The sequence below is a fragment of the Talpa europaea genome, assembly GCF_964194135.1.
Source record: "Talpa europaea genome assembly, chromosome: 8".
In the NCBI taxonomy this organism is placed as follows: Eukaryota; Metazoa; Chordata; class Mammalia; order Eulipotyphla; family Talpidae; genus Talpa; species Talpa europaea.
Window position 1 is genome coordinate 99,065,003 of NC_140075.1, and position 17,957 is coordinate 99,082,959.

Below are 17,957 nucleotides of genomic sequence, written 5' to 3' on the forward strand. Positions count from 1 at the left end.
TTAGCCAGAATTTGTGGAGCCCTTTGTATACATTTTTAAAAAAGATTTATTTATTTATGCATATAAGAGCTGGGGTACAGGCCAGAGATACAGGGGGTGAGGAGGTGAAAGGATTTCACCAGAGACAGAGTGAGGAACAGAATAGACAGTCTGACTGAAATACACTGCTGAGGGGAGCAGTGGGAGAGCACGAGAGGTCTGCTTTGCCATGTGGGTTGCTCCCTGGCCGCCGGGGATCGAACTCGTGCTGCAGAGGCTGTGGATTGCTTCATAGTGTAGTGGTTAACCCCTTGAGCCACCAGAGAGGCCCAGGCCCCTTTGTATACATTTTTAAAGCTCTGACAATTTATTTCTTAGCGCCTTAAGAATTGGGAAATCAGAGAACGGAAGAAAACCCGGGAGTATGAGAAAGAGGCTGAAAGGGAAGAAGAAAGAAGAAGAGAAATGGTAATATTCTAGATTTTTTAAGAAGTGATTTTTCATGTAAAAATCAGCTCAAATCATTACTGTTAGCTAGAAATAACTTTATAATTGAAATGTATAAGCTCCCAGTTTGTATACTTTTAGAACATATTCCAGGTAACCTTGAGAAAATTTCAGTACACCAAAACCTCTTTTCCTTCTATTTCTTGCTGCCTACAAACAAAATTATGTTAGGTGTACTGTCAGTATTTCTTGCAAAGGGTTATGAGAATTTATAGAACATTCTTTAAGAGTCTGCAGCATTTTTTATGGTACATTTAGATGACAGCAGCAGTAGTGTGCAAAGACCTCTTTATAAATCAATATTGTCTTTTTAACATGAAATAGTTTTTTTTTTTTTTAAGATTTATTTATTTATTATTTATACAAGCACTGGGTATAGTCAGAAGCGCGGGAAGGTGAGAGAATTCCCCAGAGCTGGGAGCAGAGCAGGCAGAGGGACCAAGGTACACTGCTGAGGGGAGCAGCGGGCGGCAGGAGAGGTCTGTGCGCCATGTGGGACCCTCCTCCGGTGGCCGGGGAGCAGCCGGGGATCGAACCGGCGCTGCAGAGGCTGCGGGCAGCTTCTCAATCCAGCACTCAACCGCTGCACCACCGGGGAATCCCAACATGAAATAGTTTTACCTTTCTTTTGACTACATGATAATCACAAAAATGAATCTTGATTTTTGCATTTACACTGAGTAAGAGTGAAAAAATTGACATAGTATGTGTGATGATACAAAGGTTGTTACTAAGTGAAATGATACAAAGATAATTTACTTTGCCATAGTATTTGCTTCACTAGTATGTTCCATGTGTTCTGTCTTTACCAGAATTTCATGAAAGTTTCTTTATCTCCAGTTTGGAGATTATTCTTCCAAAAACTTCACTGAAGTTAGGAATCTTCTTCAAATAGCTTTTGAACATGAGACATAGAGGGAGTTTTTGTAAGTAACCAAAAGGGTGCTTGCAGCAAACTAGACAGATAGTGTGGGCTTTCCAGATAGTAAACCCTCTAACCTCATAGAATAAATTATAATTTTGGATTGTAGCTCCCATTTTACCATCCTTTTTCATCCCTAGGCTAGAAAATAGGGGGAGAATATAAAATATAATTATTTGAAGAAATATTTCCTATCAATTACACTGTTAAGCAAACATGAAAAAAATCATTCTGCTTTCTTTTGCAAATCTGAAGTCCTTGCTTAAGAAAAATTTATTTTTGGGGCCTCCCCGGTGGCGCAGCGGTTCAGCGCTGGGTTGCGAAGCTGCCCGCAGCCTCTGCGGCAACGGTTCGATCCCCAGCTGCTCACCGGCCACCGGAGGAGGGTCCCACATGGCGCGCAGACCTCTCCTGCCGCCCGCTGCTCCCCTCAGCAGTGTACTTCGGTCCTTCTGCCTGCTCTGCTCCCCGCTCTGGCTCTGGTGAATTCTCTCACCCTCCCGCGCTTCTGTCTGTACCCAGTGCATGTATAAACAAAACAAACAAACAGACAAATAAATATTTTAAAAAAAAAAAGAAAGAAAAATTTATTTTTGTTCAGGGGCTTTACAAAAAGTCCAGAAACAAATTACTTGCCCATTATAAAAATGTTCGTGTAATAGAAGTATAGGATGTAAAAAGTGAAAGTTGCTACTCAAGAGTGGTAACTTTTAGAATGTGCTTTATGAGCCTTCCTGTTCTTTATTTAGATATTTGTAACTATTGTCCTTGCTACCTGGCAGTTTACTTTTCTTTGTTTAACAAATTTTTAGAGTACATTATATTCCAGCCTTGTTATAGGCATACAAGAATAAATAATGCTACTAACCTTAAAAAAAGTGTGTGGTATTGTCAGAAATAAGATAGTTACTATGGCTTGTGTGTGAAGGTGTGTTCACAGTATTCTGAAGTACAGAGAAAGAATGACTAATTTTTTCTGAGGTAAGGGGTCGCGCACATAGATGGTTAGATTGGGTAAGTCTTTATAGAGAGGTAACATTTAAATGAAATGAAATGTGTTTAAGTTTTACTGTAGCCAGAAGACTATCATTATCTGCTTTGTATATAGATAATAAAGAGAGTTAGATTGTAAATCAATGTTTATATAATCGTTACCTGTAGTTACTTTAAGCACAATAGTTGTATTTGAAATTCTCAAAATAGAAGCAAGAGATCGTGAATTTTTATGGTTCGTTTACTCAAAGTTTAGATAGGCAGTACCTTTAGATTTATGCATGAAAGTGATTTAAATTTTTAATCCTGCGTTTCATAATAACTACTTGTTGTATTACCTACCTCTAAATGTAAAATATTTTTGCCCAGTCAACAAATTCAATAGCTTTCAATTTTGTCTTGGGCTCAGTTTCATTTGAAAATAATTGCTTTGTAGATTATACTCAGAGAAATTTTAATGTACTATAAGTGGTGTTCATTTTACAGATGAGTCCTAAGTCTGATTTGTTTTACAAGAGACAATATATAGCTAATGTTATGAAATAAGAGAATTATAAAGTTAAGTGATACAGATAAGGAAAATCTGTTACAAAGAAAGGGGAAGGGGATTAATTTAAATGACTTATGTTAATTTTGCCCACTTTCTTCTTCACTTCCTTAAAGGCAAAAGAAGCTAAACGGCTGAAGGAATTCTTGGAAGATTATGATGATGATAGAGATGATCCCAAATATTACAGGTAATGAAGACTTGCTTTATGAACTCATACATAGCTCTTCCCCTTGTTTATCCCTAACTTAGTGGAATAAGAAAGAAATCTTGTTTTGTTTTGTAATCACCCGTAGATGATAGGGTTAGCAGCTGCCGGCAGGATGGGAAGAGCTATTGGAAAAGAATCAACAATTCTATGTATCTTTTTTGGGGAGGTAGAAGTTTAAAGTGGTCCAATTTTATACCAAGTTAATAACTAATTTTTATGACTAAAGTAGTCTAGAATTATCTCTCATGTCTAGCATGATCCAGGCATGTATTTTTAGATATATAATTAAATAGACACTGTAGCCATAATAATTGGGAATTAGCAATTTAAATTGAAAGAATGTCAAGATTTGACTTTGCAAAAAAATGTGAAAATAATGGCCTCCCTGGTGGCACAGGGGTTAAGTCATAGCGCTATCAAGCTATTGCCAAGCCACTGCAGCATGAGTTTGATCCGGCCAGGAAACAGGGAGCTAACCCACATAGTGCAGCAGACTCTCCTGTCTCACTGCTGCCCTCCTCAGGAGTGTATTTTAGTCAGTCTACCTGTCTCTGGTGAATCCTCTAACCCCCTGCACCTCTGGCCTAGACCCCTGTTCTTGTATGCATAAATAAATAAAATAAATCTATTTTAAAAAAGTAAAAATAAAAAATGAGCATAAAGATTAAAGCATAAAATAGCAGTGTTATATAATTTCAGCATTATGAGATAAACTGCTAGATAGACTGTCTGCCCTCTGTTGATTGTGTACTAGTTCCTCCTGGGATTTTTCCACATGGCAAAGAACTAGTCTGAGTGGTATTAATGCTTTTCATACTAATTTTTCACAATTTCATTTCCAAGAAAAATCAGATTATATATATTGGGTTTTTTGTTTTGGGACACGCGTAAGATGAGAGTTTTCTTTTCCACTCTCATAGCTACTTTTGTACTTGTTTAAGACAAGTACAAAGTTTAAGACCTATTTTATAATGACTAAAATGATTGATGTAGTGGTAAATAACAATGTTCAGTTATCAGCCTTAACATGTAGTACGTATGGTACCCTGGGTGGTCTGCAAATACAGAGTTTGAAGATAGTCTCAAGTCCTCAGTGCAGCTTTTATTATAAAGCTGGTGTTGTTGGAGACATACATGTGTAATAGTTGATGATCTGAGTATTAAATAAGGACCATTTATTTTTACAGAGGTAGCGCTCTTCAGAAAAGGTTGCGTGATCGAGAAAAGGAAATGGAAGCAGATGAACGGGATAGGAAAAGAGAGAAGGAGGAACTAGAGGAAATCAGGCAACGCCTCCTGGCAGAAGGGCACCCAGATCCAGATGCAGAGCTCCAGAGGGTGAGATATGATACCGTTAATAACAACATTTTATGTATCTTGCTGTTTTGGGGAAGAAGCTTCTAATACTTTTTCCATCAATTTTACTTGATTTCTAGCTTGCTTCAAACTTTTTATCCATGTCTTATTCCTTTATTTATGTGATGTATTACATGAGATAACTGAATATCTTAATAAAACTTAGCTAGAAACCTGTCCTATAATTTGCTGTAATACTTAGTGGATTTTGTAGTTTTAATTCTTTCTGACTGATCCCCTACTTGGTTTCCAGAATAAATTAAAAATGTCTCCATGAACAGCTTGTCATTTTAAAAAGGAAAGTACTGTGTCTTAGTGCATTCAATTTTTATCATTCTGTCTCACAATTTTGGGGAGAGTGTTCATTTTGGCATAGGCCTTTGACACCAAATTTCTCTTTTATCCCCATATAACTTCTTTCTTTTCCTGTTGTTCATAAATACAAAAATCATTACCACCAACCCTTAGCCATTACTTAGAAATAACAAATGACTGTATCTGACAAAGCTGGGGGTGGAGTTGCCTATTGTGTACTGTTCTAAAGCAAAATTTCTGGTTTTAGTTTCACTAACAAAAAATACAAAAACATGTTTTCATTTTTATTTCAGCCAGTTATATCTGTTTACCTTTGTTATCATTGAAGAGTTCATAGAAGCCATTGAAAAAGAGCAATACATGGGTAGCATCAAAGAAAACATTTGTAGAGTACCTAATATACTCTACAGATATATTTAGCATTCTGATTATAGGCGCAGAAGTGTTGTTTCATCATTGCTGGTGAAAAAGAAAAGTAGATTTTATGTAGGATCATGTAAGACAAAAAGCTGATTGAGTCATGTATAATTGTAGTCTAAATTAATTAGATTTTTTGGTTGTTGTTTTTGTTTCAGATGGAACAAGAGGCTGAGAGGCGCAGGCAACCACAGATAAAGCAAGAACCAGAATCGGAGGAGGAGGAAGAAGAAAAGCAAGAAAAAGAAGAAAAACGAGAGGAACCAGTGGAAGAGGAAGAAGAGCCCGAGCAAAAGCCCTGTCTCAAACCAACTCTAAGACCTATCAGCTCTGCCCCATCTGTTTCTTCTGCCAGTGGCAATGCAACCCCCAACACTCCTGGGGATGAGTCTCCCTGTGGTATTATTATTCCTCATGAAAATTCACCAGATCAACAACAACCTGAGGAGCATAGGCCAAAAATAGGACTAAGTCTTAAACTGGGTATGTTACCATTCCCTTTCTCTGTTCCTTCCTTTATTCTTCTCTGCCCGCCCCCTGCAAATACCTAAATTTTGCCTTAAGGAAAAAATTAATATGTGCTGCTTGGTAGGTAGATAGAAAAATATTCAAAATGCCTTTCTAGCTCACGATTGTTTTCATAGTTCTACTAGTGCTCCTATATCTGCAGCTGCCTCAAGTTCTGAGAAGAAGTGAAAAGTTAAATTTTCTAGCACTTGTGAGTAGCGAGTTATTTTTTACAGTTGGGATCTTTCTCTGAGATTTGTGGAAGTATATTTTGCATTGTTTTTGAGGGATGGTGGGTTATAAAACGTAACTTTTAAAAATTAATCATACTAATAGAGTGTTTTTACTATAGGTGCTTCCAATAGTCCTGGTCAGCCTAATTCTGTGAAGAGAAAGAAACTCCCTGTAGATAGTGTCTTCAACAAATTTGAAGATGAAGACAGTGATGATGTACCCCGAAAAAGGAAACTCGTTCCCCTGGATTATGGTGAAGATGATAAAAATGCTGCCAAAGGCACTGTAAACACTGAAGAAAAGCGCAAACATATTAAAAGTCTCATTGAGAAAATCCCTACAGCCAAACCTGAGCTTTTTGCTTATCCCCTGGATTGGTCTATTGTGGATTCTGTGAGTAGCAAACTGTATTTCATCTTTTTATTGGAAGTGGTTCTAACTATAACATGTAAACTCAGTTAATTACATTAATGACAAGTAGGGATAATGATGTGGCTGGAGTCTTGATTCAGAGTAAATGCTATGGCCAAGGGATTTAGTAGATTATTAAGGAAATTCTTGGTGGAGCTTCTAGTCTTCATAAATTAAAAGCAAATAATTATATCTTAATACATAACTTTCTTACTTTAATTTGTAAATTATACTGTGGTACTATGGTTTAGTCTTAAGAAAAATCATAGAGTTATATAGCCTTTTTGTAAATGTAATAAAAAGTTCTTTAATTAAACATGCTTTGTTTTGCAGATATTGATGGAAAGACGAATTAGACCATGGATCAATAAGAAAATCATAGAATACATAGGTGAAGAAGAAGCTACATTAGTTGATTTTGTTTGTTCTAAGGTATTTTACTCCCTCTATTCCCAACATTTGTTATATACTTTAAAATACTACTTAAAATTGTAAATCTTAACGTGCTGAGTTCACACAGCTTAGCTTCAATTGAAAGATTCATGGCTTTGGTTCAAGTATCAGCACTATCAAGCTATCACCAGCCACTGCAGCATGAGTTCAATCCCTGGCCAGGCAGCTAATACACATGTTGCAGCAGACTCTCCTGTCTTGCCTGCTGCTTCCCTAAGCAGTGTATTTCAGTAGATCTTCCTGTTCTGCTCCTCACTCTATCTCTAGTGAATCTTCTCACCCCATGCACCTCTGGCATATACCCCAGTTCTTGTATACATAAATACATCTTAAAAAAAAAAAAGATTTATGACTTTATTGTTAGTAGGTATTGTGATAGACATTTTATAGAACTTGATATTCTTTAACAACCTTACGTAATGTTATTAATCTTATATATATATTTTTAAAGATTTATTTATTTATACAAGCACTGGGTACAGTCAGAAGTGCGGGGTGGGGGTTGGGGGGATTTGAGAGAATTCACCAGAGCCAGAGCGGGGAACAGAACAGGCAGACTGACGAAATACACTGCTGAGGGGAGCAGCAGGCACTGCAGGAGAAGAGGTCTGTAGCGCCATGTGGGACCCTTGCTGGTGGCCGGGGATCGAACCGGCACTGCAGAGGCTGTGGGCAGCTTTGCAGCCCAGCGCCCAATTGCTTCGCCACCAGGGGAGGCCCAGTATTCTTATATTTTATCTGTATTTTATCCACGAAGAAATTGAGGCTTAAAGAGAAACACTGTTTATATTATACCATAGTTAAACAGTAAGTACAGAGCCAACCCTGTAAAAATTGTTCTTTTAACCACAAGGTGTACTGCATCCTCTATCATTTACTGAAGGCAAAATTCTTATCTTTAATGAGACAGTTACTACAGTTGAAGTGCCTTATTCCTGTAAAGGGAAATAATTACATTTTAAGGAAATGCTGTTTTCCTACTATGAACTACTATGTTTTCTTTAGTAATTGCAAATTTAGGCTGTCCTTTCCATTTGTAACTGTTGTAGCACTAAAAGTTGTAAGTCTGGATCTGGTGTCAAAGGTCTATTGGCGAGTGGACAATGTTCTTTAGCCACACAATATTCCTGAACTTGTTTGAGGATTTATAATTAAAAATATCTTTAATATATTGCTAATTTTTTGTTTTTAAAGTCACAGTTGTTTGTTTCTTTTAGGTTATGGCTCATAGTTCACCTCAGAGCATTTTAGATGATGTGGCCATGGTAAGTTAGAAATTCATTGTTATTAACATTTTAACTAATATCAGTGTGAACAAATTAACATCTGAGAACTTGATTGATTTTTCTTTTTACCTGTTTGTTCTAGAATTGCTTTATAGCTTTTGGATTTAAATTTGACTATGCATTAAAAGAGGATAAAAGTACCCACAGCAAGTTATCATTAGACAACACTAAAGTTAGGGTTTTCTTTTTTACCAGTCTCTTCCTCCTCTGCCTTTGGTATTTGTGCTTATTATGGTAGATCCTAAAAATGGTGGAACATGTATCCTTAAAGATCTAGCATGGAGATGGGCATACCAATAATTGGTCCTTTCGTGTACATGTGTATAATGGGGATAGACATAAAAAAATAATGGTAGCGGGGGCACAGGACTTAAGGACAGTTAGGGAAAGCATGACAGGAATTACCATCTATATTGAGTCGTGTATATTACATAATTTTTTGTCACTTGGTCAGATGTCTGTTGATTTGGCAGTAAACATTCAAATCCCCAATTATATTTAATTTGGATAATGAGCACAATTGGTGGTTGTATCTATCCAATGTTGTGATTTTGTGAGAAAAAGAAGTGGTAGTAAACGTGAGAGAGTGAATACTGAACTCCAAGCTAAAAAAAGAAGAAAATGTTAATTGGAACAGAGCTGGTAGTTTGAAAATGGTGGTTCCAACAAAGTTGTGGGACTGAAATAACTAGAAAGAGAGATTATAATCAGAGAATAGAATGTTTAAGAAAATGTGGTGGATTAATCCTGATAGATGGCAGGGTACAAAATACTGATTTCAGCCATGTAAGTGTTTAGGGGGCACGCTGATGTCATGCATATGGAAATTGAAATTTCTGCATGTTGAGACAGGGATTGGGAATAAATATGGGAACCAGCTTGCCAGAGTGATTTTTTAAAAGATTTATTTGTTTATACAAGCACTGGGTACAGTCAGAAGTGTGGGAGGGTGGGAGAATTCACCAGAGCCAGAGCAGGGAGCAGAACAGGCAGAAGGACCGAAGTACACTGCTGAGGGGAGCAGCGGGCAGCAGGAGGGGTCTGCGCATCATGTGGGATCCTCGCCCAGCAGCCAGGGATCGAACTGCACTGCAGAGGCTGCGGGCAGCTTCGCAACCCAGCGCTCAACTGCTGCGCCACCGGGGAGGCCCTAGAGTGATTATTTAATGTGAATGATAGACTAGGAATTTGCTGGATGGCTGCTGTTGAAATGAAAAGGTAGTATAGTGAGATCTCGTGTACCTCAATGGAGATATTTCTTATAAGAATTTTTTATATATATTTATTACATCATTCATCATGTATGATTTCCCCGTATAGTTCCCACCATTTCACCCATGCACCATCTCCATAGTCCTTGTGCTCTTCCTACCCTATTCTGATACTTCACCCTCTTCCTTCCCTACAGAATGTCTCTTATCTATAGTTGCCTGTGGATTTTGATTTTTACTTTATTATCCTTTCCACCCCCCCCCCATCCATTATTTGGTTCCTCTACATTCCTCCTATTTTATAAGAAATTTTTTAGAAATAACGGATATCCAGCCATTTCCCTGTTGTGTGGATACTAAGACGTTTTAAAATGAGGAACTTTCTAAGAAAGCTACTGGAGGGTCAGGATCTTTAAGGCACAGACCATATTTTGCAATAAGTAAAAGAGATGAAAGTTTCATTAAAGAAGTTAAGGATGGTTAGTATAAATTGGAATTGTGTTTCAAAGGGCAGAGCGGGATGGTAGCAATGGGAAGTCAGGGAGGAAGAAGAAACATCAGACAACACTAAGATGACAGATGACATGGGGAACTTGCATTTTGAGCTGTAGCGATGTCAGGGAAGAGTATAGTTGGGGTTCCAAACAAAAAGGAACTCTACTGTCAAGATCTTTTGTGTTCAAATACTGTGTGATGTCTAAAGCCAGATGGTAGTTTTCTGCTATCCAGCCTGTTGCAGCTTCGCAACCCAGCACACTACAGCTGCGCCACCGGGGAGGCCCAGAAACCAGTTTTCTTAATCTCTAGAGTCCTAGCAACATTCGGCCACATCCCACCGTGGCAGTGATGCCCTGGAGCTCAGCCATAGCTGCCTCCTGTAGGAGGACGTATGCTGTTCCATTTAAGCCCTGGAGTAGAGCGCCAACTGTTTGGTAGGATAAAGGCAGGAGTAGAAGCAGGGATGCAATGCACCTAATTTATAAGTTGCTAAAAGAATAAGAATAAGAATTGATTTATTCATTTGCTAAGGGGAAAAGACCCTTTTTGTGTCCCTTGTGGTGATAAGTGTTCACTTTTTCTGTTGCTATGTCCCAGACATTTTATTAAGTGCTTTATAGTGTCTCATTTAATATTTAATTCATTGTGACATACATAATAACTTAGTGAGAAGGTTGCAAGGTTGTTTTGAGAGTAAATGAGATATGCTGGATTAAATTGCTAATTGTGTGCGTCTAGTTCTACCAAAATTACTGCATTTTGTAAACATTTGTTTTCCATAGGAATTTTTCCAGATACGTATAAATATAATTTGTATTTGTAAATTTAAAAGTTAGAATACAATGTATCAAAAAAAGTATTGTCAGTATTTAGTAAGTCATGGGGTTTTGCTTATGCTTTATTATTATCATAATTGTACTATTTAATACAGTTCTCATACTTTCATTTTATTGATAGTTTGTGGTTAATTAATATCAGTCACTGTTGTTGGAAGGTGGTGATGATTGCTTATCTTAACATGTGTTACTGATTTTTTTATCCCCCTAGGTACTTGATGAAGAAGCAGAAGTTTTTATAGTCAAAATGTGGAGATTATTGATATATGAAACAGAAGCCAAGAAAATTGGTCTTGTGAAGTAAAACTTTTTACATTTAGTGTTCCATTTCAGATTTCTTCTTTCACACCCTTCAAAGGACTTTGAATTTTCTTTGTCTTCAAAGACATTTGTGACATCTGTAATTTTTTTTAATGTAGAAAAATGTGAATTTTTTTGTCCTCTAATTTGTTGAAGCCCTGTGTACTCCTTTGGTTGTAAAGTCATCTGGAATCCTACCTTGGTTCTCTTTATACTCACCAGGTACAAATTACTGGTATGTTTTATAAACCACAGCTACTGTACACAGCCTATCTGATATAATCTTGTTCTGCTGATTTGTTCCTTGTAAATATTAAAATGACTCCCCAATTCTTTTGCAGAATTGCACTTAATATTGAATTGTACTGTATAGGAACCAACATGAATGATCTTAATTGACAGAATACCAGACACATCTATTTTACTCCCTCCTACCCCTCCACCCCATCAGAAATAGTAAGCCCTCATGAAGGCATAGAATTTAAAACTAGAGTGTGAAAATTAGAAGACAATCCATTCCTGCTGTATCTCTGTATGAATGTGTGTGAATGTATGTATAAAAAAAAGTCTTTTCCCTAGTTTGCTTTGGAGGGTTCCCTTAAACATTACCCAGTTGAAAAATAGAATCATAAAGGAAACGTGATATTGTGCCAACCCTAATGTCTGGGATAATTAGGTTATTAGTCTCCCAGAGTATGGTATTCTCTTGTGACAAGCAACAGTTCATTGAATGCAATGGGATTTTCCTGTTGTTAGCTTCCTGCTTCAGCTTCTCTTTTAAGGGAGTATGAATCACAGTGGTTTCCACCCCTAATTTCATTGTTCAGAAATGAGGCAGACCATTAGATTCTGGAGAGCTTTATTTAATGCATTTTTGCACTAGTTGGTCCTTAGTTTAATTTTTGTGTACCCTGTTTATTTGTTGTTGTTTTTTAAGGTCTTAATTTGGAAAGCATAAGAGAAAAATCCTTATTAAAAACAAAGATAAAATAGACAATTTTACAGGCTAGGGAAGTTTGACAAAATAGAATAGGAATTCAGCATGGCAATTTACAAAGTTTACTTATTTCTAAGGATAAGGTAAATCATTTAAGGCAGTTACCACTAAGTTTTTGTTTTGTAAAGGGTTTATATCTTTCATGTGTATGTGCACACACGGCTTGCTTAACTTAGCTCATCAAAGTTTAAAAATACATTGATGGTGTGCTTAGAGATATATATGGGGCTTTTTTAAATTGTAGATTGGAATTTCACCAGGGAACAAAATTACTTGAAGATTCAAGTTTTAAGAAGGTCTTAACGTAAACTAGGTGCAGCTATTCCTATGTCTATTTATTTGAAAGAAAAAGATTGGGAGGGATGAATATGTTAAAAACATAATTTAGTTTCAGTTACTAGATTTAGATTTTTTTTTTACCATCTGAAGAGGACATTTGAAAACACTGTTCTTAACATTGAACCATGACATGGTTCCATTATGTAAATATTTCAAATATTAAAAATGTATATATTTGATCTTGGGGGCTCATTCTTTCAGAATCTTGTTAAATAAATAGCATCATGTTGTAATTGTGTGGTGCCTACTAGAAAACTTGAAAATATGGACTTGATTTTTATGAATATTAGTAACTGAAGGTCAAAGGCATTTTACCTTATTTTAGTTAATTGTTCATTTATAGAGAAACCCCCTATTAGTGTACTAATATGAAATTCTGGTTTCTCAAGAGAACTTTTTAGGAACATGCTTCTTTGCATTTACAGATTCATTTTGTAAATGCCTTTTCTCAGATTGATACCCCACCAACTCAAGAACTTGTTCTAGCAGTTTATTATACTTGTCTGTCTGCTCTTAACCACATTACAACTTCCATGTTGTTTTTATATAGCCAGCATTAGCATGAAAGTTCATTCACGTAGATTGAATTTCCCTTGCTTTTAGTCTATTCTCTTTCCCTGTATTCATCTTAAAAGACCCATTTCTGAAAATCTTAGGGTTATGCACCATATACTGATAACCTCTGCACCGTATACTAATAACCTCTTCAGTGAGATTTGTGTCAAGACCCCAAATTCATAAATACTAACATTTCAGCAGCACAGCATTAATATTGGTCACTGGGAAAAAGACTGCTACATTAATAGCTTTTTAAATGTTAGTTCAAATCAGGTTTTGCCACCAGGCTTAAACTTTCAGATTTTCAGAGTTTCTTGTTTTTCAGATTTGTATATAAAGAAATGGTTGTGTGTGAAAATTGACATAGTTTAGTGTCTGAAAAAATCCACAGAAGAAAATTTTTACTAACTTGCTTGAGCTTCCTGAGTTGTCTTTATCATTTGCCCATTGATTGATTTCAGTTTGGAAGCTTTAATTCTGTATTGGCCAATTGTTATACAACTATACGAAAGTTTTTAGATTAATCTTGATCAAGCAGTTTGAAAACTAATATGCTCTTCTAACTTGACTGTATAAATAAAATAATTTTAATTATACACATCTGTTCACAGGAGGAAAAATATTTTCATTAATGAACTTTTCCTCAGACATTACCATGCATCTGAATCACCTGGGGGAATCTTGTTACTAAAACAGACTCTGATTTAGTAGTACTAGCGTGGTGCCTGAGAGTTTGCATTTTTTTTTTTTAAGATTTATTTTATTATGCATACCAGAACTGGGGTACAGGCCAGAGGTGTGGGGTTGAGAGAATTCACCAGAGACAGAGTGGGGAACAGAACAGGCAGATGTACTGAAATACACTGCTGAGGGGAGCAGTGGGCGAGATAGGAGAAGTCTGCTGTGTCTTGTGGGTTGCTCCCTGGCTGGGGCTCTAACTCGTGCTGCAGTGGCTGAGAATAGATTCATAGGTTGCATCTTAACCCCTTGTGCCACCAGGGAGGCCCAGAGTTTGCATTTTTGACCATCTTTCATGTGATGCCAGCACGTTCTAATCCATGGACTACACTTAGATTAGCAGTTTCACCTGTCTACTTAGTACTTGTAGTTTATTCTAATTAGACTACTCAAATGCTGCTTACTTTTCTTTGTAAGTAGGTTTTAAAGAGAACATTTTTTGAGGCACATATACAGATACATATTATGTAAATTCAGGAAGGTGAATTTCAAAAATGATGCCTAAGAACAACTCCAATATTCTAGGTTTTATCCCAATCAATCTGAGAGTGTTTCCTCCTTAGAGAGCTAAATGGTTTTTACTTACTCTGAATCTTATAGCATTTCCTGGTGAGCTATGTAATAGCAGAGGCTAATAATTATTTTTGTGTTGAGTACTGTTTTTAATCATGCATTTGTACTAGTTATGGTGGATAATTTGAAAAAAACTGAGTTTGAGAGTCAAATTGGATATACACTTTTCACATTTTTTCTCTTTTCATAGAAAGTAAAACATTTTTTTAAAGTTCAAATAAATGTTGGTAGGCATTTATAACGTCATTTATTTATCCATCTCTTTTTAATTTCTGTGAATTTTTCAATGTTCTTTCCAAAACTGCTGCAAGTTTTTATGTCAAAATGGTTACAGGTTTTTCCAGGTCATCTTTCAGTCCTCTATTAACAATGTGGAATTGAGAAATAGTTTTGCTTAGTGAAGATGGTGAAATTGATTTGTGAATGTTACTGCATGTGAAAGGTATGAGAAGGAATCCCATATAGGTGAAGAAATACTCTGGATATCAGGAAGAAAACTGGAAAATTTGCATATTTATTTTTAAATCCTAGAACTGTTACATTCATAACTATAGGCCAAAGTGAGCTTGTAATTTTTTAAATTGTACTTTTTATTGAGGTAACATTGGCTTACCACTTGTATATGATTTAGGGGTATGGGTTCACACTTTTACAAATATGTCAGCACACCATGCCCATCTCTTTAGCACCAATAATCCTCCATCATTGTCCATTGTTCCTTCTCTCCCTTTTGCTCGCCACCCTCCCCCTCACTCTGGCAGCCACAATTCTACAGTCACATTTCTTTCTTTTCTTTTTTTTTTTCTTTTATAGAGCCATGTTTATTTATTTATTTGTTTGTTCGTTTGTTTTGGTTATACATGCACTGGGTACAGTCAGAAGTGCGGGAGGGTGAGAGAATTCACCAGAGCCAGAGCGGGGAGCAGAGCAGGCAGAAGGACCGAAGGACACTGTTGCGGGGAGCAGCGGGCCGCAGGAGAGGTCTGCGCACCATGTGGGACCCTCCTCCGGTGGCCGGGGAGCAGCCGGGAATCGAACCGGCGCCGCAGAGGCCGCGGGCAGCCTCGCAACCCAGTGCTCAACCGCTGCGCCACCGGGGAGGCCCTACAGTCACATTTCTTGAGTTTGTTTTGCGTAGTTTTGTCTTTTCCTTTGTTTTTACTCTTTATAATCCACAAGTGAGACTTGTCTTTCTCCTTCTGACTTATTTCACTTAGCATAATTCCCCTCCATTTCCATCCTTGTCACAAATGACAGCTTCTAATTTTTGATATAATGGCAGTTTTGAGATGTGATTAACTTTTTTTTTTTTTTTTAGAAAGCATATTCTTTTTTTATTTTATAGAGGCATGTTTTATTTATTTATTTTGTTTGTTTTGTTTATACATGCACTGGGTACAGTCAGAAGCGCGGGAGGGTGAGAGAATTCTCCAGAGCCAGAGCGGGGAGCAGAGCAGGCTGAAGGACCGAAGTACACTGCTGAGGGGAGCAGCGGGCGGCAGGAGAGGTCTGCGCGCCATGTGGGACCCTCCTCCGGCGGCCGGGGAGCAGCCAGGGATCGAACCGGCGCTGCAGAGGCTGCGGGCAGCTTTGCAACCCAGCGCTCAACCGCTGCGCCACCGGGGAGGCCCGAAATGTGATTAACTTTTGAAACATCTGTTCATTTGTCTTTGCTTTCATTTTTATCTTTGACATTCTTTGTCTCTTATTTTATTTTCCAGTTGCTTATTTAGCATAAGTAAACCATTCCTTAGCCAGCTAATTATGCTGCATTATTCAGAAACACATGTCAATGACAAACTTCCATGGAAGTCTAGCCAAATAAATTTTTTTGTAGTTTGGTGTTTTTTTAAAATGTAGGTAACACTGGGATATGATCACCCTTCAGATGCATGTTACCCTACCATACCCACCATCAAAGCACCCTCAGCCCTCCATCACAGTCTGGTGTGCCCCTTTCCCTTCCTTATCTTAGAGCCTCATTTATAGTCAGATTTATAGGGTTGGTTATTGGGAGCCAAAGAAATCCTTTTCATTCTAAAATCAGCTTTGCATTCTGAAAGATAACAGCCATCTTCATCTCAATCTTTCATGGAATCATAATTTCTGTAGAAATCTGCATAACGCCTTCCCTTCTTGCTCCGGTCACAGCAAACTTAAAGCTGCAATCCCAGGGATATAATGAATGCTCCACACACCTGAGATTGCGTCAAAGCACTGGAAGCTGTAATAGTTATTATCAACATGGATGTCCTTCTGTACTGAAGGAGAGATGGCGAATGTTGCCTTTCATTTTATTACTTGATTCATATGAAGACCAAATTAGGAGTCAGAGAAAAGATTATCTAGTCATGGTTTAATGACTACCAAGTCTGCCTACTCTGCCATATCTTGTATTAGTTGAACTGATGACTTTTACATGCTTGTTCATTGAGTAGGAGCTGAATTGTTAAGCAGGCAACGCTGCTCTTTTTTTTTTTTCTTTTAAATAACCTAGCCATTGGGTCTCCCAGCTGGCGCAGCCAGTTGAGCACTGCTCTGTAAAGCTGTCCGCAGCCTCTGCATCGCGGGTTTGATTCCTTGTTGGCCAGGGAGAAACCCCCATGACACGGAAGACCTCTCCTGCCTCGCCCCTGCTCTCCTCAGCATTGTTTTCGGTCCATTTTTCCTTTTCTGTTCCCTACTCTGTCTGGTGAATTCTCTCACCCTCCATGCCTCTGGCCTGTATCCCAGTATAAATAAATAAATCTTAAAAAAAATAATCAAGCCATTGAAGCACACTTAAAATGTGGTGTTCATGTTATAAGCTTAGGGGAGCAATAGACTCAATAAGACAAGCTCGCTGCAGTGGTGGGAATATTGGTGAAGAAATGAGACATCAGTAGACATATACATACATATATATATACTCCTATATGAACTATTGGGGTGGAACAACAGGAAGATTTTTTTTTAAAGATTTGATTGTATACAAGAACCGGGGTACAGGCCAGATGTGCGGGAGGGTGAGAGGATTCGCTCGAAACAGCAGGGAACAGAACAGGCAGACCGACCGAAATACACTGCTGAGGGGAGCAGTGGGCAAGACAGGAGAGGTCTGCCCTGCCATGTGAGTTTCTGCAGTTGGCGGGGATCGAACCGGCACTGCAGAGGCTGCGGACAGCTTCACAGCGCTGCTCTCAACCGCCTTTGCCACCAGGGAGGCCCAACAGGAAGATTCTTAACCCAAGTAGTAATACACTTAACTCTTGAGCAATGTGGGTTTGAACTATATATGGGGACTAATTCCTAGGGTTTCACATGCCTGGATTCAACCAACTTAGGGTAACAGATGCAGAACCGATGTATGTGGAGGAGTTAACCACAAGTTTAGAGATACTTTGATGGTGAGGGTGGTAGGTACTTCTTAGCCCAGTGTTGGAAAAGGAACCTTAATACTACATTTATCTCCTCAGTGCTACGATATTCTCCACAAGTGGCTAAGTGCCATCATTTGGGATTCTGATTTTTTTATGCTTAGGCTATTTTAAGTTGTGTCAGCGCTATATCAGTTTTTAAATTCACTAGTATATAAAGCTCAGTTCTTCACTAAGTCATTTCAGGTGTTCCAAAGGGTAACTAGAAGTCCATTTGTTGAATATTTCACATTTCAAATATTTAATAGCCATGTATAATAGCTAGTGGTTACCAATATTGAATGGACACTGCAGATTATAGAATGTTATGATTGCAAATGGTTATATTGAACACATCTGGTCTAGATACTGAC

General features: G+C 37.8%; 1 protein-coding gene across 1 annotated transcript in view; it reads left to right on the forward strand.

Moving 5' to 3' along the window:
• RBM25 (RNA binding motif protein 25) overlaps positions 1-10,987 on the forward strand; it is a gene marked incomplete at both ends in the record, with an annotated part of 47,820 nt that extends 36,833 nt beyond the window's left edge. The window contains 8 exons of the mRNA XM_084240296.1: positions 358-447; positions 3,065-3,138; positions 4,347-4,497; positions 5,406-5,730; positions 6,107-6,381; positions 6,733-6,831; positions 8,070-8,117; positions 10,895-10,987. Of these exons, the coding sequence (XP_084096422.1) occupies positions 358-447; positions 3,065-3,138; positions 4,347-4,497; positions 5,406-5,730; positions 6,107-6,381; positions 6,733-6,831; positions 8,070-8,117; positions 10,895-10,987 (1,155 nt within the window). The remainder of the gene's footprint in view (positions 1-357; positions 448-3,064; positions 3,139-4,346; positions 4,498-5,405; positions 5,731-6,106; positions 6,382-6,732; positions 6,832-8,069; positions 8,118-10,894) is intronic.
• Between the last annotated feature and the right edge of the window lie 6,970 nt (positions 10,988-17,957).